Source organism: Momordica charantia (assembly GCF_013281855.1).
Source record: "Momordica charantia cultivar OHB3-1 chromosome 8 unlocalized genomic scaffold, Mcharantia_2.0 BLBB01000008.1, whole genome shotgun sequence".
NCBI classification, from domain to species: Eukaryota; Viridiplantae; Streptophyta; class Magnoliopsida; order Cucurbitales; family Cucurbitaceae; genus Momordica; species Momordica charantia.
The window spans coordinates 32,048,897-32,072,739 of NW_028275166.1; the positions used below are offsets into that span (position 1 = coordinate 32,048,897).

Genomic DNA, 23,843 nt, shown 5'->3' on the forward strand with positions numbered 1-23,843 from the left:
CAAACTTTTTTTTCTCTCTCGGAAAGGAGTTATCATTTCATTGAGTAAAAAGGAGAGAAAGCATATATTTACATATATATTATTAGTCGACAATTCAAAAATTAAAATATAACTTTAAAAAATTTAAATATAATTTTTTTTAGTGACATGGTGTGATTCACGTTGTCTTTTAACTCTTAATTATCTTGAACCTATCTCTTATCCATGATCATAGGGCATATCGAGAAATTTCACAATGGGCCAAGCATTACAAATTAAATATAATTAACTTAACACGTGTGTAGATTTAAAAATAAATAAATTATTTTAAAAGTTCCACTTACCTAATCCCTTTAATTAAAATATTACACCTTATAGAAATATTATTTGCTTCGATTGATTATTGCACGTTATGAATAAATTAATTACAAAAATTATTGGGGCATATTGGCCATGTGATCAACAGTCATATATATGTCACCATTTTAGGGTTTATTTAAGTTGAAGATGAAATAATGCTCTCACAAATATATATTTAATTGTCCACACAACCAATCAACCGAAGCATAATTGAGAACTAATAATTGACACATATTTCTTTTGTTGAAGTCGAAAGTTCAAATCCCGGCCATGTGAAATGAAATAAAAATAATAAATTATGTATAATCCTTATCACCATTAACATAGCTAAGATGAAATTTTTCTCTTTTGATAATTTATCATAGTAATTAATGTTAAACTAAAATTGATTTATGCAAAATTTCAAGTCTTTAATAGAGGATTTCAAACTACTTAAACTATAATATTTGTAACTTCATAAATCAAAACAAAGTAAATATCAAGTTGAACCTAATTATAGTTTAATTGGTTAAAAGCACCGACTCCCGACAAAAGATTGTAAATTCAAATCCCAATCGGAAAAAATACAAAAATAAATGGAAAAACGTTCAATTCATAATTTTAATATTCCTTAAATTGTTATTGATTTTTAAAAATTGATGTGGGAACCTCATTTAAATTGGTTACATTTCACCATGTGAGTTGAGTTGTCCAAGAGTATATTGGGATTTTGTTCTCAATAATTCTATCAGCTTTGTTAAGCTTTTTAATTTATTAATGATCAATATATTATATGTGAAAGGTCCTCAATTTAAACACTTGAATATTATTTTCCTCTTTGGTTTTTTTAATAGTTCACTTATTAATTATTGTGCTTAGTTTTCAAGTCCATATGTGTTAAATAATTATATTTAAAAGTAAAATTTACTCTAATTTATTCTTTTAATAATATTTTATTAGCAGGACAATGATAACCTTATCAATTACCTCTTCATTTCTTCTATTAAAAAAAGCGTTTTTAAATTGAAAAACTTCAAATTCTTTAATTATATTATGAATATACTAATCCATAAGGTTCGCATGCATGATAATATGAAATATTATATTAACCAAGTAGGGACTCTAATTATTCTAAAAAAATGACTCTTAATTATTAAATTGGCACAAATGGACAGGAGAATCTTGTATGGATTTCATACAGATAATAAAAGATTAAAAAAAATTGCAAATGCCAATGCAGAAAATTAAAAGTTATTTTATTTTATTTGAAAAATGGCTGTCTTAATCAATTATGGGATCACCTTTAAAGAAAACATAAAATAAATAGGTATGTTTATATTTAATAATTCCAATAAGGTCCAAGGTAGATGATTGTGTAAAGTCTAATATGGATGTCCCATTTCATTCTTTATAAAATATGTTATAAATGTTAGCTACATAATTTAGATTATAGTTATAAATGTAATTTCAAAATATAAAATAACAGTAAACTAAATATTTAACTTGAGTTGCAAACATTTTTTCCCACTAAAATAACCATAAATGCTTCTTGTAAAACAAATGCTTTCCAGAAGTGTTACCCTCAAAAGAATTTTTAGAAATTTCAAACCATACTTGTATTATAAATCTGTATTTTATTTTAACTATGTATAAATATTAAATTTTTTTTTATTAATCTGGACATATACTTCAATTAGTGAAGACATTTATCTCCAATTAAAATGTCGTTAGTTCAAATCTCTAATCTCAAATATTATAAATATATTTTGAAATTTTATATAGAAATGTTTCAATTATGTATGTATTTCAAATCTCACGGGTTGAAATTCAAAACCCACATGTATAATGCTTTTTAATTACTCTAGTTAATTAGTAGTTAGCAAAACGTGGTTTCTAAGAAAATTTTAAAATATTGTTGTAAAAGCTTTCTTCTTGAACTTTTAAAAAAAATTTTAATAAGACATTGATCTTTTCACTATTAATTTTTTATTTAAAAAAACGTATTGTCCCTTTTGAAAATCCTATATTTTTCTTAAATTATGTATTTATGAAAATACATATTTAAAGATATGTGAGAAAATGAGTTACCCAATCGAATTATTTCCCCTCCTTGTTTTCATATATCGTAATAAAAGTTGATGCTTATTTTGTTCAAATTTTTTGTTAAAAAAAAAAAAGAAAAAATCATCACAATTTACAAGGTAATGAATTAATCATCTAAGAGCAGTGATTATTTAAAAAATAATAGGTGCTCATCAAGTTAGTACCTTTTTTTTTTGTACTGATCACTAGAAAAATGTAGAAAATAATTTTTTCTGCTTTTAAAAAATGTCATATTTTATTGGAAAAATATTGTGCTCCTAGCCGGTGAAGGTTAAATCTTGTTTCACCATCTTGGAAGAATTGATAATTCTTTTCTTTATTTGAAAAAACCTATATATTTGTAATCTCTTTTAATTGTCAAATATGGAACCAAGTATTTTTCTTTTATTGGATCGGATATGCATCTAAGTATTTGTTGTTTGTATTTGAATATGAATGATGGAAAATGATGGTCAGAACACGTTTACATTTTTCTTATCATTTATTATTATTTTTCTAATCGAGAGAGAGCACCAAGTTGAAGGTTTTTTGTGCTATAAATAACAGAGGAAATTCATCCACTCCAAATCACAAAGCGGCAGCTTATTCTAGCTAAGAAACATAGAAAAGAGAGAGGGAAAGAATCAGTAACGAGAGAGAGAAAAAATGTTTGGAATTGGAAAAGTTATAGAAGGGGCCTTGAACACCACCGGCGACCTCGCCGGCTCTGTGATCAATGCCGGCGGCAACATTGTAGATCGTGTCACCAATCTTGGAGGGAAGAAGATCAAAGGCAAAGTCATTCTCATGAGAAGCAATGTATTGGACTTCACTGAATTCCATTCCACACTTCTCGATGGCTTCACCGAGCTTTTGGGCGGCGGGGTTTCGTTGCAGCTCATCAGTGCCACTCAGGCTTGTAAGATCTCCGTCCATTTAAACTTTTAAGTTTAATGGTGATTTAATTTAATGTTTGAGCTGCATGTCATTTTCTCTCTATTTGATTACTACTTATTGGACCCTGTGGAACAGCTTTGGACTCGCGAGGGAAAGTTGGAAAGCGGGCTTTCTTGGAGAGGTGGTTGACTTCGATCCCGCCACTGTTCGCCGGAGAGTCTGTGTTTCAAGTGAACTTCGATTTGGAAGATAACTTTGGGCTTCCAGGAGCTTTCTTCATAAAAAATGGACATACAAGTGAATTCTTTCTCAAGTCTCTTACTCTAGAGGATGTTCCTGGCTTTGGAAGGATCCATTTTGACTGCAACTCCTGGGTTTACCCTTCTGGGAGATACAAGAAAGATCGTATTTTCTTTGCCAACAAAGTAATTTCCTCTCCCCACTATATATTTTGTTTTTGACTTTATTATTTATTGGAGTTGCAACATATGCAAATAGAGTCCTAGTCAGGGGGAGGAGTGATCTATGGTATATAAGAGAACGTCAAATTATCTCCAGATTTTTTGGATGAAATAAAAAATAAAATTGTGAGAGCTCTACTTGAAGCAAACAATATCATATCATTTTAAATACTTGGGATACTGTTGTACCTTAAAATTATTGTCTAAAGTTATGGTTCTAATGCAATGATAATTTTTATAGACATTTCTCCCAAGTGAGACACCGAATCCTCTTCGCAAGTATAGAGAGGAAGAGCTATTGAACCTTAGAGGAGATGGAACTGGAGAACGAAAAGAGTGGGATAGAATCTATGACTATGATGTCTACAACGATCTTTCTGATCCAAATGTTCGTCCCATTCTCGGAGGAAGCCAACACCCTTACCCCCGTCGTGGAAGGACGGGAAGACCACGAGCAAGAAGAGGCAAGATTATTTATTTATATATAAATTACTTCGAGTATTTATAGCCATATTTAATCTAAATCAATCCTCGTTTTAATCTTCAGATTCCAACTATGAGACTAGATTGTCAGCAGTGTTGGGCTTAACCATTTACGTACCAAGAGATGAAAATTTTGGTCACTTGAAGATGTCAGATTTCCTTGGATTTGCACTGAAATCGCTCTCTTCAACTGTCCAGCCAGAGCTCGTAAACTTGATAAATATAACTCCAGGCGAGTTTGACAAGTTTCAAGATGTTCATGATCTTTATGAAGGAGGATTTCCTGTGCCATTGAATGTGTTTAGGAATCTCACTGAGGCATTCACACCACCCATGTTCCAAGAACTCCTAAGGAATGATGGAGAAAGATTCCTCAAATTCTCACCCCCCCAAGTTGTGAGAGGTAAAATATTGACCTATGAATTTATTCTTTTAAATTTCATAGTTATTTATTAATTTGATTTTTCATCGATAACAGATAATAAGTCAGGTTGGAGAACCGACGAAGAATTTGCAAGAGAAATGCTCGCAGGAGTAAACCCCGTAATCATTTGTCGTCTTAAGGTAATCTTACTATTTTATTCTTGGTTTAGCCGTGTAAAATAAAATTTTATGTTTAATTAATTTTTTTTTTTTTTTTAACTTAACAGGAATTTCCACCCTTGAGCAAACTAGACCCTCAAATTTATGGCGATCAAAATAGCAAGATAACTGAAGAAGACATAAAATTTGGGTTGGAAGGACTTAGTGCTGATGAGGTAAATTACCTTAAAAACGGCTAAAATTTTGCTGTCTTTTCCTCTGATCTTCATATTTCTTTCTCTCAACATTGTTGTAAAAATGCAATTTATTGTGTTTTTGTGATGAACACAGGCAATAAAACAGAACAAGTTATACATATTAGATCACCATGATGCATTGATGCCATATCTCAGAAGAATAAATTCAACATCCACAAGAACTTATGCCACAAGAACACTTCTCTTTTTGAAAGCCGATGGAACTTTGAAGCCATTGGTAATTGAGCTGAGCTTGCCACACCCTCAAGGCGATCAATTTGGTGCCAATAGCAAATTATATTTTCCAGCTGAATCAGGAGTTGAAAACTCAATATGGCAATTGGCTAAAGCTTATGTAGCTGTAAATGATGCTGGATACCATCAACTCAACAGCCATTGGTACAAAGTACTCTTCAAAATTATAGCTTTATTTGGTATTAGTGTGAAATTAAAGATTTTGAGTTTGTTGAACACGTAAAATTGTACTGCAGGTTGCATACCCATGCAGTACAAGAGCCCTTCGTGATTGCAACACATCGACAATTGAGTGTGGTTCATCCAATTCATAAGTTGCTGGTTCCTCATTTCAAAGACACAATGTTTATAAATGCATTTGCAAGGCAAGTCCTTGTCAATGCTGATGGTCTTCTTGAATCCACCCATTTCCAATCAAAATATGCCATGGAGTTGTCTTCTGATGTGTATAAGGAATGGAATTTCCTCGAACAAGGACTACCTGCAGATCTCATCAAGAGGTAAATCATTTCCTTTTTTAATCTTTCTGATAATCGAGAGTCTCCCCTGTACACAAAGATACATGTACCCGCCTCAAGGCTAGAACTCAAGAGACATCAAGAGTTTTTGGTATTAAACTCGTCAGAAAGTTTGAACCTGAGTCGTCCTTATCAACTGAACTGCTCCCGTGGCTTTATCATTTCCTTTGTAAGTTGTTTTGAGCATTTTTTCTCCTTCGATTTGTGCAGAGGTGTAGCAGTTGAGGACTCAAATTCTCCCCATGGACTTCGGTTGCTAATAGAGGACTATCCCTTTGCTGTGGATGGGCTTGAGATTTGGTCAACAATCAAAACATGGGTCACAGATTACATTTCTGTATACTACAAGGACGACAAGGCAGTTCAAAATGATGTTGAACTTCAATCTTGGTGGAAAGAAGTAAGAGAGAAAGGCCATGCTGATAAGAAAAACGAGCCATGGTGGCCAAAGATGCAAACTTTAAAAGAACTAATTGAATCATGCACTACTATCATATGGATTTCTTCAGCTCTCCATGCAGCAGTCAACTTTGGACAGTACCCTTATGGAGGTTTTATTCCCAATAGACCAACTATAAGCCGTAGGTTCATGCCTGAAGTAGGCACTCCTGAGTACAAAGAACTTGAGTCGAATCCCGAGAAGGCGTTCTTAAGAACCATCAATTCGCAACTCCAGACTCTTCTTGGAGTTTCACTAATTGAAATATTGTCGAGGCACGCTTCTGACGAGGTTTATCTCGGGCAAAGAGCCAGCATTGAGTGGACATCCGATGCAGCTGCGATAGAAGTGTTCGAGAAATTTGGAAAAGAAGTATTTGAAGTTGAAAACAGGATTATAGAGAGGAATAAGAACATCAACTTCAAAAATAGAACTGGGCCTGTTAATGTGCCATACACTTTGCTCCTACCATCCAGCACTGAAGGACTCACAGGCAGAGGAATTCCCAACAGCATCTCCATCTAAGCTCCTCAAGCACATTGTGGAGTGTAATAAATTCATTATGTTGTTTGTGTTCAATTTGAATGTAAAAAAGGCTATTTCTAGAGCTACTCGTCAAATAAATTGAGATAAAAGAGTATGCTCAGGTAGCTTTTTCGTACTTAAATTATCTGAATTAGCTGTCTTAATGAATAAAAGTGGTGTCTTTTTTAATATGTTTTATGTTTTACTACTCTTGCCTCTTTTTTTTTTATTTTTTATTATAACATATGGGGTGGGGATCGAACTCACAATTTCTTAATCGGAAATATATGTAATTACCACTTAGCTATGCTTGCTTTGACACTACTCTTGTCTTTTTATTTGATATCGTTGTTGACTAAGTATATTTTTAAAACTATATGGTAAATAGGTAAAATAAAATTATCTTGAAGTTCAGTTTAATTATTGGTAATAGCCTAACTAGATAGGTAGGTTAATTAACACACTTTTATCACTTTTCTTTAATCGAATTCATCCTAAGATATTATTAAATAAAATATAAAAAAAGTAAAAAAAATAAAGTGAAAAGTATTATATATCAACTTACCCTAAAGGATGGCAAGATCTACTATAAATATCATATAAAATATAAAGATCTACCATAAATATCATATTATTTGTTTTTCTTTTCCTTTGATAACCAGATGTTTGCTCCCCTATACCCACCGGGCCAAATTCATAATTAGTGTCCCCACGTTTAATCATCAAATTCATAAGGTTTTCTTTAATTCAAAACGAGAAATAAATAGATGTTCATGGATTTTTTTATGTGAGGATGAAACATTCAAACTAACGATTTTTTAATTGATAATATACCTTAATTAGTTGAGATATTTCACGTGGTTAATGAATAAAGTTAAGTATTATAAAAGTTGGCGTAATTTAATTTTAAATTATAACTAGATTTCAAAGCTTAAACAGTGAATTATGATAAATTTAGTTTTTAAATATATTATTAACATTTTTCTTTTTGTTGTGGATGCATGTAACCAAGAATTGGATAATATTTGGAATTATCTCAAATTTTAAAAATTTTTGTTTAGTATTTAGGGTAATTGATTTATATGTCTAACTAACAAGTTGTGAGTTCAATCCTCCAACCCACCACGTATTTGTACTTAAAAAAAACTTTTACTTTGACGTGATATTAAATTATTACAAATCAATTAGATGAGCGGTGGTCTTAAAAAATAATAAAAAAAGATGTGTTGTCAGTCATTTTTTTTAGTACAGCATGTAAGGATGAGGATTCGAAGATATATGTCTTAACCATTTGAGCTATGTTCGATTTTGCATGTGTTGTCGGTCATTAATTAACTATGAAAAGGCTATTTTAATAAATTGAATGACGTGAGAGAAATGACAAGAACCAAAGGCCTCTATGGTTTGACAATATTTTTATGTTTAAATTTTAAATATATTCAATAGAAATTGACACTTTGAAATACAAAATTACATATCTTAAAAAATATACTATATCATATTATAAATTTATTTTATTTTTTAAAACTAAAAATTTGTAAATATAATATATTATAAAATTTTAGTTATACAAAATTTATAATATATATGTTAATAAATTAATTAATATTATTTTAGATTTAACTAGAAATTTAGTGAGTAAATACCAATATTTTATAAATATTGAACAATTTTGTAAACTGAAATTCAAATTTTAAATCTACTGCAAAATATATATTGGAAAATAACTCTATTTTATTGAATCCATTATTTTCAAATTCATTTTTTCAGATCACCGACCAAATGCACCCTAAAGATTTAATTGAATATTTATATTAAAAATAAAATATATATCAACCTACCTAACCATATATTTGCTTTTACACATTTTATTATTTTGCTTTTATTCCACGTATGTAATTATTATATATTATATTGAGAGAATTAACTATTTCATTTTTTTTTGCTTTAATAAAAACAGAGTGGTTAATTACAAATGTTGCTGTTAATTATCACATGGCATTATGCTTGAATGATTTTGTAATTAAATTATTGATAACGTGCTAATGATCTTTTAAACAAATAATTTTTGTACAATTGAAATATTATTTAAAAGAGACCAGGTAAGATGAACTTTTTTAATTGTTTTTTATTCTTTTAATTTCTTGACGTTTTTGGTTCAATATTATATTTATTCGTAATATTTGAACAAGTGGGGAAAGGAGTTATGGATAAGCTCCTAATAATTGACTGTTTCAAGAAATTTTTTCGAGAAATTTAAAACCACACGTGAATCACACTTTATAATTTCAATAATATTGATTCTTAAGAATTTTTATCTTTATTATGACAAAAAGGTTTTGAGACCTCATTTGTAATAATTGATCCGCTCTGTAAGCTGGCACATGTCTCGTGATCATTAGTTTGAATCCTCCATCATACTTGTTGTATTAAAAAAATAATCTTATAAATATATCTGGTCAAATATATCCTAACAATGACTACATAGGATTACACAATAGAAAACACTTTCACTAGATCCACGAAATACTGAAAATCCTTTTCACACCCTGACCATAACCGCTACCACAGAGGTTAAATTTTCATAGTCTCTTTTGTGGCTATTATACTTCTTAAAAGCAATTTTGAAAATTTTTAATGCATATTTAATTTCATTGATACTTTGGAACTTGGATAAAAATATTTTTACACCAAAATTTGTATTAAAACAGGATACAACCATTATCACGTGCTTGCTTATTAATTTGCTACATACCAAAAATTTGACGATTATGGATAGTGAAATAATTTTAATGAAGCTTAAATTTTAATCTTAGACCTATTATTTTTAATAGTATTACAATCCAAATATAAGATCAGAATTTGAACCTTATATTAGAGGTATGATTAGTTCGTTTTTTTGTTTGTTTGTTTTTTTTTTTAGGAGTTTCGAACTCACAAGCTTTTGATTCGAAGTAAGTATCAATTATCTATGCTCACTTTAGACACTAAATTTAGGGAATAAATTTTTTTTTTTGCCTTAGTTAATCAATCAATTAATTTAACTAAGTAGTAGAAAATGGAAAATATGTGATTGAAATGAAATTTAGAAATCTTAAGGGTACTCCTCCTCACACACTTTTCTTTTGCACAATTGAAAATATAGAATCATTGCACTAAGGCACAATAGTCATATAAAAAAGGGGGAAAATGGCAAAAGTGTCCATTTGAAAGTTATATATAAAAAACATTCTTTTAATGTAAAAAAAAAAAAATACTTGTTTGACTCGATAAGTTCTAGATCAATTTTCAAAACAAAAATGGCAGAAAAGAAAATTAGTTTTTTTTTTCTTGTGTATTCTCTCCAGTGTATTAAATATTTGTCATTATCGATATTTTTAGGTGTCCATGAATTCAACATAGGTGTCAATCCATAGTATTGTCAAAAAATCGACAAAATGAGAAAAATATAAACAAAATATCACTAATATATATATAATATTAATATTTTAAACTTATTTAGAAAAATATAAACAAAATATCACTCATATATATATAATATTAATATTTTAAACTTATTTAGAAAGGTTGAAATGCTTATTTGTTAATATAAACTTTTTTATGAATCTTTTTATAACTTTTTTCAGAAATATCCTTCGACAATATTATCATTTTGTCGATATTTCTATCAAAATTTCTATGAAATCGAGATATGAACATTTTCATCCGTAACGACATTTTAAACTTTAATTCTCTCTGATTGATGTCTTCTTAAATTTTTTTGTTTATATATAATCCTTATTTAATTTCAAGTATAACACGATTTAAATGTGATATACATATTTTCAAATTAACGTGGAGAGAAATTTCTTTGAATGGAAAAATAATACACCAAATATATATATTAATGTAATGTCATGATATTCCGAAACTAAGTAATTAACAACAGCTCCCCTTTCTTTAAAATTTTCATTCTAGTTTGTTATTTTTTAATTTTTAATTTTTTTTAGCTTTAGACAATTATATTTATAAAAAGTAAAAATATAAAAAAAAATTTAAACGGGAAAATCTCTCCCTTCATGCTCCACAAAGATTAGCTTATTAGTTGGGTTAGCTGCATTTTTTTTTTCTGTTCATTCATTAGGTTATATATGGTGAAGCATATCTTAATGATTAAAAAAAGTTCAATATTTTTTCCTTTATTTTTTTTTAAGAATTTCAAATTATTATTTGTTAAAAAATGTCCCTAAAAAGGAAAACAAGACAGTTTTGGAGAACTGATCCGTTCGTATATGTAGATATCAGTGCTTTTAAATATCATACTCATCCACATGTATATCAATATTATCGAAAGAAAAAAACAACTTTAGAATATGAATTAGATCGAAAAATTGATTTACACAAAAGTTGTAAATATCAACGTTGATGGAAATGTCGATGTCTCGAATTTATAGAAATATCGATGTTGATAAAAATTGTTAGAGAAATCAAAATTTATAATAAAAAAATATTTTATCCTTTTTAAACAAGTTAAAAAATATATTATGATTAATATTATGTGTTTTTTTTATATAAATTTTATCTATTTTTTTTGCCACCTTTCAAATGTCAAATTCATACATAAACCTATAGAAACGTCGATGAAAATGGACGAAAATTTAACATCTCGTGTATAGCCAACAAAGCCTATATGCTAGTTAATTATTATTATTGATATTTTTAGTACGATATGCTTGAGAGAGCACACCAAACTAGGCCCAAGGAAACTTGTTTTAGTTCATAGTTATTTTTTATTTTTTTTATTTTTGATAACTTGTTTTTTTTCCATAGTTGGAGTTATTGAAATTGACATATTCGAGGGAAAGAGAGGATGGTGAGAAATATGGTTTAGATAATTTAAATGTCTTGAAATGCTAAAAATAAAATGGAGCAACACAAAAGACACCAAAAATTATTTCCAATCTGAAATTATTTATTGCTATGAATGACACCCAAAAATAATATATAATTCTTTGCAAAAAGTAATATACAATAATTAATAAATAATTAGTTAATTTGCATCATGGACTTATGTTTGTTTGTGGGCAACTAAATTTATCAAAAGACTCCAAGGAGGTGATTACAATTATTATAACTTCAAAAACTATTTAGAAAATTAATACTTTATTTAAAATTATTGATACGTTCTTTATTAAAAAATTTTCCATAATGATGAAACAATCATCTTTTTTAGTACAATAATTCGGAGATATTGATGTTAAATATGTATAAATGAATTAAATTTACCAAATACATTAACTTAAGTTTTTGGGTTGCGTAGTAATTTATTCATCCTTAACATAATATTAAAGTGGGAGGTATTGTATTGGAACCCTTACATTTGACTAAATGGTCATTAGTAGACTACTAATGCAATTTTCTTCGAGATGCTAAAGATTAGGAGTTTCTATTAAAAAATTTTAAATTATTATTCTCTTTATACCATAGATATTATAAATATTTTTTTAGTTCAACAATTTCTTTTTAGAATGATTTATTTAATGTTTTATTCACTGAGCTCCAAATAACAGCCTAATAGTTGGACCACCCTTTTCAGCCGCCTTCCCCTCTCCGGCTAAGGATAGAGGTGACGACAAAATCATATGGCACCAAACTAGTGACGGGATATACATGGTTAGATCTCTTTGATCTCTGCCTGCATCTCACTGTATCTATAATCCTCTAGAGATCTTAGCCAAATTATGGTAATTGCACCTTCCAAAAAAATGTAAGTTTTTCATTTGGTGTATCCTTAATCGGGGCATAAATACATACGATAAATTATAAATTAGACTCCCTTCCCTCCTGCTGAATCTAAATAGATGCGTTCTTTGTGGTAATTCTAGAGAAACCTTAGATCATCGATTTCTACACTGCCCTTTTCTAGTGGTTCTCCTGGGTTCGCTTGTTGGGTATATTTTACCTATCACTCTCTTCGCATGGATACATCAACAACTTTTTAAAGGAGGTCTTATCTCCTCCCTTAAAAAATCCTCGTAATGTCCTTTTGGTGTATAATGGAGTCAGTTCTTTATTGTGGTCCAACTTGCTGGAAATGAACAATGTACTATTTTTTGATTCTTCTAATTCATCTTCTCTCCTTTAGAAAGACATAAAGGTTTTAGCTTCATCTTGGTCCTCCAAATCCAATCTCTTTTGTAATTATGATATATTTACCATTTCTCTCAATTGGGATGTATTTATCTAGCCTTCCTATTGTATCTTTATATGGTTCTCACGTACATTTTTTTAAATGAAATGGTTTGGTATCTTTTACCAAAAAAAAAAAGAATAAAAATAAAAAAAGCCCAAATACTTCTGCCTAGCTCTTGGGGTAGGGTAATTGAATATCATTATTAAAACACAACTTTTATTCATTAGATAGGAATTCACAAGTACATAACCTTTTGCATTCTTGGAAATCCAAAGCCTAAAGTCTTCTCAAAAACATAAACATGGTCATTATTCTCTCCAAAATGGGCAGCTTAATTAGAATGTAATTTGTGACCTTCAAATTACACAATATAGACACCTCCCATGAAAACACTTCTTCATTTATATGGAGATACTGTTGGGAATTCCTCTCCCAGTGAGTCCCTCAGTACTCGATGGAACAAGCAAAGTGTAAGGCATATTGACAGGCCCAGCTCGATTCTTCAAGTTCACATCTTGATTCCTTCGCATAATTCTATCCTCAACTTCAAACAGCTCTTTCCCAAATTTCTCAAAGGCTTCAATTGCAGATTTGTCTGATGTCCACTCAATGCTGGCTCTTTGCCCGAGGTAGACCTCGTCAGAAGCGTGCTTTGACAATATTTCAATTATCGAGAGGCCAAGAAGAGCCACTATTTGCGAGCTGATTGTTCTTAGAAAGGCCTTTTCAGGGTTTGATTCAACTTCTTTGTACTCTGCAGTGCCTACTTCTGGCATGAATCTTCTGCTTGTGGTTGGTCTGTTGGGAACGTAGCCTCCATAAGGGTATTGCCCAAAATTGACTGCTGCGTGAAGGGCTGAAGAAATCCATATGATTATGGTGCATGATTCAATTAACTCTGAAAAAGTTTGCATTTTGGGCCACCATGGCTCGTCTTTCTTGTCTGTATGACCTTTTTCTCTGAGTTCTTTCCACCATGATTGGAGCTCGACATCATTTCGAATTGCGTCGTCGTCTTTGTAGTAGAGGGAGCAGTAATCTGTGACCCATGTTTTGATGGCTGACCAAATCTCGAGCCCATCAACAGCAAAGGGGTAATCGTTTATTAGAAGTCGAACTCCATGGGGAGAGCCTGAGTCCTCAATTGCTACTCCTCTAGACAAATGCCAAAAGACCAAGAAAGTTGATATATTTACGATATAGGAAAAACACTTAGGTTATGCAATCTAGATTCTACTTTCTTGTTTTGTTTACCAATTATGTGATCCTGAAAATTATGAAAACAAAATTTTTACATTTTTAGTGTTTATTGATTCTAAATAATCTGCATTTGAAATTTTAAGACACATAATTATACATCAAGAAAGGTAAAAACTTTGATATATATAGGAAAATACTTGGCTTATCATTAGTATAAGGAAGAGTCTTATCCACACCACCATTTAATATATGACAAGTCATCATTTTTTAAAAACACCTTTTTGTTTTTGTATTTCTCTCTCTTAGTTGTCAAATATTAAATGGTGGTGTGGACAAAATTCCTCCCTACTAGTGAGGAGCCACTATTTTCCATATATATATCTTCATTGGTGAGAACTTTTTTTAGTAATGAGTTGTTAATTTTTCAATTGTAGTTAGCATAAAATAAATTCTAATTAGTCACGATGATCAAACAAGAAAGAAACATATATGGACGAGAAACTTACCTCTTAATGAGATTAGTAGGGAGTGCTTCATCGGGGAACTTCCATTCCTTATATATGTAAGATGACAGCTCCATAGCATACTTTGCCGGAAACTGAGTCGATTCAATAAGACCACCCGCGTTAATCAAAACTTGCCTTGCAGATGCATTTATAAACATGGTGTCTTTGTAATGAGGAGCAAGTAACTTGTGAATTGGATGGAGCACACTCAATCGTCGATGTGTTGTGATAACAAAAGGCTCCAGCACTGCATGAGTGTGTAACCTGTAGAAAAACAATGCTTGGTATGTCGACTATTAAGGGTCGATAAGAGACCTAACAAAATTTTAAAATAGATATTAGCTACTCCTCTCGTTGTCAATTGGTTTTGAGATGAAACTCTATGAATATTGATGAGAGGAGTAACCATCCTTAACATATGCCTCAAAATCATAAAGTAGCCCATGTCTATTATAAACTTTTGTTAGATCCCTTATATTTTAAATAAAGTTAGATTTTTGACATTTTAAAAATTGTTCGGAAAGATTTTTACCAGTGACTGTTAAGTTGATGGTACCCACTATCATTAACAGCTACATAAGCTTTGGCCAGTTGCCAAATGGCACTCTCAACTCTTCCTTCAGCTGGAAAGTATAGTTTGCTAATGGCACCATGTTCATCTCCTTGCGGGTGTGGCAAGCTCAACTCAATAGCCAATGGCTTCAAAGTACTGTCATCTTTCAAAAAGAGAAGTGTTCTTGTGGCATATGTTTTTGTAGATGTTGAATTTATTCTCCTAAGATATGGCATCAATGCATCATGGTGATCCAATATGTAGAGCTTATTTTCCTTGATTGCCTATATCCAACCCAATTATTTATCGTTATTAATTTTCAGTTGAAATCATAAGAAAAGTAATTAGAATTTGTAATTTTCAGATATCCTTTAAATCACCTCATCAACCGTGAGTCCATCTAAACCATGCTTTATTTGTTCTTCCGTCATTGTACTGTTTTGATTCCCATAAACATGAGGGTCCAACTTACTCAATGGTGGAAAAACCTGCAAGTGTAATTAATAATTTAAGATTAAAACTTGGAAAAGAAATAGTATTTGAGACAATTGATATAGGTTAAGTTAGGATTACTTCAAGACGACGAATGATCAAAGGATTGACTCCCGCTATCATTTCTCTGGCAAATTCTTCATCTGTCCTCCACCCTAACTTGTTATCTGTTCCAAATCATTATATACTATCAATAAAATTGTATTAGGCAGTAACTATTAATGATATCACAAATTCAATCATTTTATTATATATTCTCAATATTTCAAAGTTAATAACTACTTAACCTATAGGCTTGAATATTAAGATTTCATATTTACCTTTGATAACTTGGGGAGTTGGATATTTGAGGAATCTTTCACCATCACTCCTCAGAAATGCTTTAAAGAGGGGTGGGGCGAGGTCCTCTGTGAGGTTCTTAAAAATATTCAATGGAATGGGAAACCCTCGTTCAAAGAGATCGTCTACTTCTTTGAATTTGTCAAATTCTCCTGGGGTTGAATCAAATATAGATTCAAGTCCTGGTTGGATAGATGTAGAAAGTACCTTCAACGTATTCCCAAGGAAATCCGCCATCTTCAAGTGTCCGAAATTTTCGTCTCTCGGTACGTAAATGTTTAAGCTCATCACATCCGACAATCTGCTCTCGTACTTGTGATCTATAAAAGATTAATCCAATTTATAAAATATCGATAAGCATCATGAAATATATATTAAAAAGATATTATTTAGATACTTATTGAGAAGTAGGTCTTATCATCTACTTACCATCATTAAAAAATTGACACAACTACCTATTTTATTTTGTCTCTCCTCCTTTATGCATTATCTCTTTTAGTTGTCAATTTTTTTAATGGTAGTTAGTTATTAGATATATATCTTATCTACAAGTACATAAATATTATTCTTAAAAGAACAATCTTTCCTTTTCTAGCCGGTGGTCTTCCTGTCCTCCCTCTACGAGGGTAAGGGTACTGATCACTCCCTCCAAGAATAGGACGAACAAGGTTAGGACCACCATTTGGATCACAGAGGTCGTTGTAAACATCATAGTCATAAATTCTATCTCATTCTTTACGCTCTCCTGTTCCATCTCCTCTGAGGTTCAACAACTCCTCCTCTCTATACTTACGAAGTGAATCCGGTGTATCGATCGGAAGGCATGTCTACATATGAATAGTTCCATTAGAAACAAATAAATCTTGAGGAGAGACAGAGAGGGGGAAGAAATTAAGTTACATGGTTGGCAAAGAAAATGCGATCTTTCTTGTATCTTCGAGAAGGGTAAACCCATGAGTTGCAGTCAAAATGGACCCTTCCAAAGCCAGGAACATCCTCCAGAGTTACAGACTTGAGGAAGAACTCACTGGTGTGCCCATTTTTTATGAAGAAAGCTCCTGGAAATCCAAAGTTCTCTTCCCAATCAAAGTTCACTTGAAACACAGACTCTCCAGCGAACAGTGGCGGAACTGAAGTCAGCCACCTCTCCAGAAACGCCCCCTTTCCAACTTTCCCTCGCGAGTCGTTGGCTGTTAATTACATGATAATGACATATTATATCTGAGAATTCTATCTCAAAGCCAATTGAAAATGAGGAGCGTAGGTCATATCTATTATAAATCGTCCATTTTCTTTTCAACGTAGATCCTTAACAATAATAATAAAAATAACATTCAAAACTCATGGTTAGAAATGGAGAAGAGAGAGAGGGAGAAGTTACAAGCGTGAGTAGCACTGATAAGTTGCAATGAAATTCCGCCGCCCAAGAGCTCAGTGACGCCGTCAAGAAGTGAGGAATGAAATTCGGTGAAGTCCAAAACATTGCTTCTCATAAGAACCACCGTCCCTTTGATCTTCTTCCCGCCGATATTGGTGACACGCCCTACAATATTGCCGCCGGCATTGATGACGGAGCCGGCGAGGTCGCCGGTAGTGTTCACGGCGCCCTCTATGATACTCTTCCCAATCCCAAACATTCTCTCTTTGAAAACTAGTAGAGAAGTGGGTTGAAGAGGAGGAATTTGATATCGTATTTATAGGTAAAGAAAACTTGGTTACGTCCTTGCTCGAAAATGGAAAAGATTTAGCTCTATTTTTTGTTCTTGCTATCAATTAAATGTTTGACAATTGTAAAGGAAAAGTGTAAAATGTAAAAGCTTTTAGAAAGGGATAGAGTTGTTCTGGGTCCATCTGATAATGTCTCGATTTTTTATTTTTCGTTTTCAATTTTTTTAAATATTTTATAATTAACTTTATTTCTTGTTTCTCCGTTTTTTAGAACGTTCTCACAATTTATAGAAATATTGGGAACAAACAAAATAAGTTTCTATTTTCTAGTTCCTATTTCTAGTTTGTTCCAAAACATAAATAAAAACATTATTTTATCATACTTGAATTCTTGGTGGTCGAAACCATGCAACATATTTTTCTTTTTAAAATAAAGAAATAGAAACGTTACCAAACGAGACCTTAATTTTCAATAACGATAGATTTATATTGAATATTTTTCCTCTTGAAATATAATTAATACACATGGACATACACCGTCAAGCCTCACGATTCACATTTTCACAAATGCTTCATCCTTTGTTTTTATTGCATGGCTAGCGGTGTCTTGGAATTTTAATTTTTAATAGGTTTTTTTTGTTCGGTAATTTTTAACAATTGAATTAATTTTCTTTTTTTGGAAATTGTGAAAATATTTCTCTCTCATGCTTCATGTATAGGAACGTGGATGGTTAAGAAATTTCACATTAAAAAGAAAAAATAACTCATAAAAGTGTAGAATATTCACGAATCCCTCCGTCCATTGTCAAACTCCATCAATATTGATATTTTATCATAGTTCAAAGCATTCGAACGAACATCTGATCTAAAAATTAGATCTAACCAAGATGAAAAGATATGTTAAAGATTCTACGTTGAAAAGATAAGAAACATAACAAATATTTATGATAGATACGAACTACTCTTCTCATTGTCAGTTGATATGGAATCTCATGAATATGGTTATAGATGACAGAAACTATTAAAAGTAGTTGGAACTATATACAAAGAATGTAGATGACTGATAATTTTATACTAATGAATGTTACAAAAGAGAGACATCAATAATGTGATGGTCATGTTGAATAATTTTTTCCGTACATCACAGATTGATGTCGATGTTTGTATGTCAGTTGCAGATATGAATGGAAAATGAAAAAAAAATTGAAAAAAAGAAAAAAGGTCGAGCTGATCTTTTCTCTCTAGATCAGTAGCTTCCAATGTGATGGTGTTTTTGGGCAGTATTCAAATTTGTCGATGTACAAGTCGGTGTAGTCTCGGTATTAGTAGTTTGTATTTTGGAAAAATGATGTCGATCAATATTATTCATTATCTTCAACACTAATTATGAAAGGCAAATATTTTTTTGGAATATACTTCTCAAAAATATATATTTTAAGAGGCGTGGTTGATTAATAAAAATCTTAATTATTTATTACATTTGGTCAATTTAAACTTAACTCGTATTCTGTACGACCAAAAGATTATATGTTTGAATTTTCATCCTCACCTAAAGTAAATTGTTAAGGAATGTAATTTTATATTTATTTATAATTAACATGTTTATGTATCAACCAACTAGAATATAACTCGACGGGTTAAGGCTTATGTATCCAATCATAAGGTTGAGAGTTTAAATTTCCACCCCTACATGTTGTTAAAAAAAAAAAAAGTCTTATAAAATAAGTAAGAGATGATTGAAAGGGTTTGAACCCAATTAAAGGAGAATATAGAAGGTGGTCGTGGGGAGAGAGCATTAAGAGAGACTTAAAAAAGAGGAGGGATTTATATGGGTAAAGAGGTAGGAGAGATGGAGATAACGAGAAGAAAATTAATGAGAGATGAAATTTTGATGAGGTGGGGAAGAGAGTTTTAAGGTAGAGGAGGGAGAAAGTTTATGTGAGAGAAAAAAAAAATAAAATTTGGAAGGGTGGGAGAACATAACTAAAACGTAGATAAATACATGAATTTTCATTTTCTTATTTTCAACTAAAATTATTATTGTTTACTTCGTTTTTTTCTATTTTATATATTCTAATTTCATCATTGTTTATTCTACTTTGTCAATTGTTATATCATTATATGTTTTGAATATTACATGAAGTAAAGGTACAAAGTTCATTTTAATGTATCTTTATTTAGTAACAAATCTTTTTTTCTTTCTTTTAGCAAAGCAAAATACAACAAAGATAATGCAGAATTGTATTGCTTGCGAGAAGATGAAACATTTGGATATGAAATTGGGGCCAAGTATTTTTGGGTATGGCTATATATATTTAGGTCAAGCTTTTTTTTTTTTTTTTAAGTTTTAGGTTTAATTCTGGAGAGAATAACAACAATCAATCCCCTGAAAAACCAAGTTAGCTATTAATTGGATGAGAGCTTTCTTGACCTATCGCATTCCTCTCGATAACATCTTCTCAAAATAAGCCATCATTGAAATTTCAAGTTTGCAATGGTTTATATATTTTTTTAAAATAATTTTTTTAGTAATCTTATTTTAATATTTACTCATTGAACGTTTAAAAAGCTTGAATTATATTATTGAATTTTAAATTATACTTATACTTTAAAATACCTATCAAATATTATAGTATTTTGTTTATACTATAATATTTGATTGATGCTCAATTCTTTTTAAAATAAATTAATATTAATATATGATAAAATAAAATTGAGATACAATGTACAAAGCACGTGTTAGAATACTAGTTATCATTAAAAGTCAAATTTGTTGTAGTGTCAATTAATTGTTTACGCATACATGTTATTTTTATGTTGTTTCAAATACTGCTATGTTAATTTTCCATTCAAAATATTAATAGATGTTTTGTTCAACTAAAATATATATTTTTTTATCTCTTTATTAAAAGTTAAAGGTAGTATTAAAACTTTTAAAATAATAGGGGTATTTTTAAAATAAAAGACAACATTTAGAAACATTTTTGTATTTTAGCATAAAACATTCCAAAAAAATTATTATTATTTTTAAAAAAAATTAAATCTCATCATCTAGAAATCTCACGTGTGGACACTCACACCGTCAAGCCTCACGATTGACATTTTCACAAATGCTTCATCTTTTGTTTTTTATTACATGGCTAGCGGTGTCTTGGAATTTTAATTTTTAATAGCTTTTTTTGTTTTTTTTATTTGTTCGGCTTTTAACAATTGAATTGGAATTTTCTTTCTTGAAAATGGTGAAAATATTTCTCTCTCATGCTTGGCGTATTGTCCCTTAAACTTAAAATTTTCACAATAAGTTTTACAATAACCAATCATCAGATTAACTAATTGAGTGTAATAGTGCCATCAATAAGAAAGGAGTCGACGCCTTTCAAATGAATCATTTTTCTAACCTGTGTTTTAGTTTTTTTAAACTAGCGCAATTTACTGGAAAGATTATGGAGGAACTGATCCAGAAATTAGACGACGATTGTTGTCTTGAAAGCAATTTTAATACGACTACGGTGCTAAATCGTATGTACGCCGGTTGCTCTCCAAGGTTAACACAACTCAAAAGTGAGACGTGCACTCGCCGGAGCCGGATGAAATCGAAGAACACGCTCAATTTCGTCAAAAACTCATCACCTTTTCTCGGGTGCATAAGCAAACTTGATTTGATTTTAAAAAGAGAAAAGTAAAAACGTTTTAGCTTTATTAATTAAAACGTTACAAAACAAAATTAATTAATTAATTTTGTAACGTTCAAATAATTAAAAAGAAATAAAACGTTTTTTCTAAAACTATTTAAAATATTTATTTTACCTTTTGTCAATGCACTTTGTCATTCTCAACAGATTCATCATTCAAGCAATTTCTAGATCGACATTCAATTGAATCAAACAATATAAACATATATTAGTATTATGATCGATCTTTATTCCAAGATATATTTAGAATAATAAATAAAAAAGAAGGAGATAAAGTTGAAAAATAGAGAAATTAAAAGATAAAACGACCTAATTTGTTGAGTTTTGAAATTTGCAATTGTTTTCTTTCCCCACATCTTATCGGTAACAGAAGTGATCCATTTTAAAGAAAGTTACAAAAACTTTCCGTAAATGTACAAATTCATTATTACAACAACACACCTCCTAGAAATACTTTTATTTTCTACAAATGTTTTAAAATCTAGTCAAATTTTGGAAATTAGAAACACAGAAAAAGAAAAGTAGCTTTTTAAAAACTCTTTTTTCATTTGAAATTTAGTTGAAATATTAAATGTGTTTAACAAAAAAGTGACAAAACATACCAAGAGAAGTTGTGATCGGTAAGTTAGAGGATGGTCTTTAAACATTGATAACTAAAAATAAAATCCTTAATGGGACCTTGACAATTACATCTTCCAAATTTTTAAATTTAAACAAATTTTAAGGTTCAATTTACTTGCAAGCAATCCAAATGAAAAAAAATAGAATGGAATAATTGTGTGCCATGATAAATCTTCTCAATTGTTCGAATGAAAGAGTGTTAGTTGTGCTCGACACAACACACTTGTATTTACTTACTTTCAAAACATCTATTTTTTATGAGGAAAAATAATTAATAAAAATGTTTTATTTTTATTATGTTTAAATAAATATATAATTGCAAAGACCACTTGGGGGAAGTTATTAATTTGTCATACCCAAACTTCTGATATAATTATGAATCTTATTAGTACAATAATTGGGGATATAAGGATCGAATCTCCGATCTCGAAAGAGAAGTGGTACATGTCAATTACCGTTAACCTATGTTCATGTTGGCTGGCTATCATATAATTATGAATTTATTTTCTCTTGATGTGTTTAATATATTGAAACCATGTAGCAAGAGATGGTTATTCAAATTAAAATTTTAATAGTATTAAGATATATAAATAACTTAAAAAGTCAACTCATTTTTATCATCGTGTGTGTGAGAGTGAGGGTAGAATTAGTGATTTTGAAAAAAAAAAATTTAAATAGAATTTATTTTCCAAAATCATCATTCAAGTGATACTTTAAAAATCAATTTAAAGTGATTTTAAACTTTCCTAAAATCAATTTTATAATTTGTCAATAATGATAAGAAAAGTGATTTTGATAATGACAAAAGTGATTTTTGGTCATTCCAAAATTACTCCCAAATACACCCTTATGATTCACTTTACAATTATTGGTATATTTTACATGATTAGTTTCGATGTGATATATATATTTATTGGATCATATATTAATTAATAACATGAAACATACTTTTTAAGATAGGAATGAAACCAATACGTTAACAGAGGACTTGTCAACCTAAAGCATAATTCAACTAGTTAAGATACATATTTCTAGCTAATAGATCGTGAGTCCGAATCTCCAATTTCCCATATTATCCTAAAGAGAAAAAAAAAAGATTATCAAAGCATCATTATACTAACTACCGACCATAAAAGCATCATCATTAAATGTTGGTGCTACAAAACAAATTTCATTTTTGATAAGTCCGTCCTTGTTTGTTTAATTATCATTAAAAGTCAAATTTGTTGTAGTGTCAACTAATTATTCCACACATATATATTATTTTCATGTCGTTTCAAATTCTGCTATGTTAACTTTCCATTCAAAATACTATAGATGTTTTGTTCAACTAATATATTTTTTATATCTATGGAAAGTTAAAAATAGTATTAAAACTTTTAAAATAATAGAGGTATTTTTTAAAATAATTAAAGATAATATTTAAAAATATTTTTGTATTTTAGCCTAAAACATTAAAAAAAAGATTATTGTTATTTTTTTAAAAAAAATTAAAGATCTCTCCGTAGATAGAGATCCCTAGCATCTCACATGATTCACATTTTAAATAGGTTCTCAAATAATTAAAAACTATTAATTCTTTCTCTTGTTGTTTCCAATATTAAACAAAAATATATATAGTATTGACTTTGCAATCTCATCATCTAGAAATCTCAGATGTCTTGAAATGCCAAAAGGATAAGATGGAGCATATAAAACATGCCAAATTATTATTTCTAAGTTGTTGAGCGCAGACACCAGCTTATTAAATTTTCGTCCCATAGAATTTTTTGGTATAAGTAGATATTCGAATTCACGATATCTTAACTAGAAATATATGTCTAAATGTATTGAACTACAAGTG

The 23,843-nt window shown here is 30.1% G+C and overlaps 1 protein-coding gene and 1 pseudogene across 2 annotated transcripts; one reads left to right on the forward strand and one right to left on the reverse strand.

The window, feature by feature from the left end:
* The first annotated feature begins 2,974 nt into the window (after nucleotides 1–2,974).
* LOC111018837 (linoleate 9S-lipoxygenase 6) lies at nucleotides 2,975–6,948 on the forward strand. The gene is made up of 9 exons (XM_022295081.2): nucleotides 2,975–3,319; nucleotides 3,433–3,722; nucleotides 4,000–4,222; nucleotides 4,306–4,644; nucleotides 4,720–4,805; nucleotides 4,892–4,999; nucleotides 5,115–5,419; nucleotides 5,512–5,775; nucleotides 6,004–6,948. Exons 1-9 carry the CDS (start codon nucleotides 3,067–3,069, stop codon nucleotides 6,755–6,757), a joined length of 2,622 nt encoding a protein of 873 aa, XP_022150773.1. The 5' UTR covers nucleotides 2,975–3,066; the 3' UTR covers nucleotides 6,758–6,948.
* A 6,180-nt stretch (nucleotides 6,949–13,128) lies between these two features.
* On the reverse strand, nucleotides 13,129–17,703 carry LOC111018839 (linoleate 9S-lipoxygenase 6-like; annotated as a pseudogene). Its single transcript, XR_015792878.1, has 9 exons — nucleotides 17,401–17,703; nucleotides 16,920–17,209; nucleotides 16,606–16,846; nucleotides 16,001–16,339; nucleotides 15,762–15,847; nucleotides 15,569–15,676; nucleotides 15,168–15,472; nucleotides 14,636–14,899; nucleotides 13,129–14,084 (listed from the first exon to the last, which is right to left on the reverse strand). The product of XR_015792878.1 is annotated as a linoleate 9S-lipoxygenase 6-like (transcript).
* Between the last annotated feature and the right edge of the window lie 6,140 nt (nucleotides 17,704–23,843).

Excerpts from the sequence above, each read along its gene's own strand:
- LOC111018837 (XM_022295081.2), top strand. The coding sequence starts at position 3,067 with ATGTTTGGAATTGGAAAAGTTATAGAAGGGGCCTTGAACACCACCGGC. Across the intron at positions 3,320-3,432 it reads CATCAGTGCCACTCAGGCTT|CTTTGGACTCGCGAGGGAAA; the intron begins GTAAGATCTCCG and ends CCTGTGGAACAG. Across the intron at positions 4,223-4,305 it reads AAGACCACGAGCAAGAAGAG|ATTCCAACTATGAGACTAGA; the intron begins GCAAGATTATTT and ends TTTAATCTTCAG.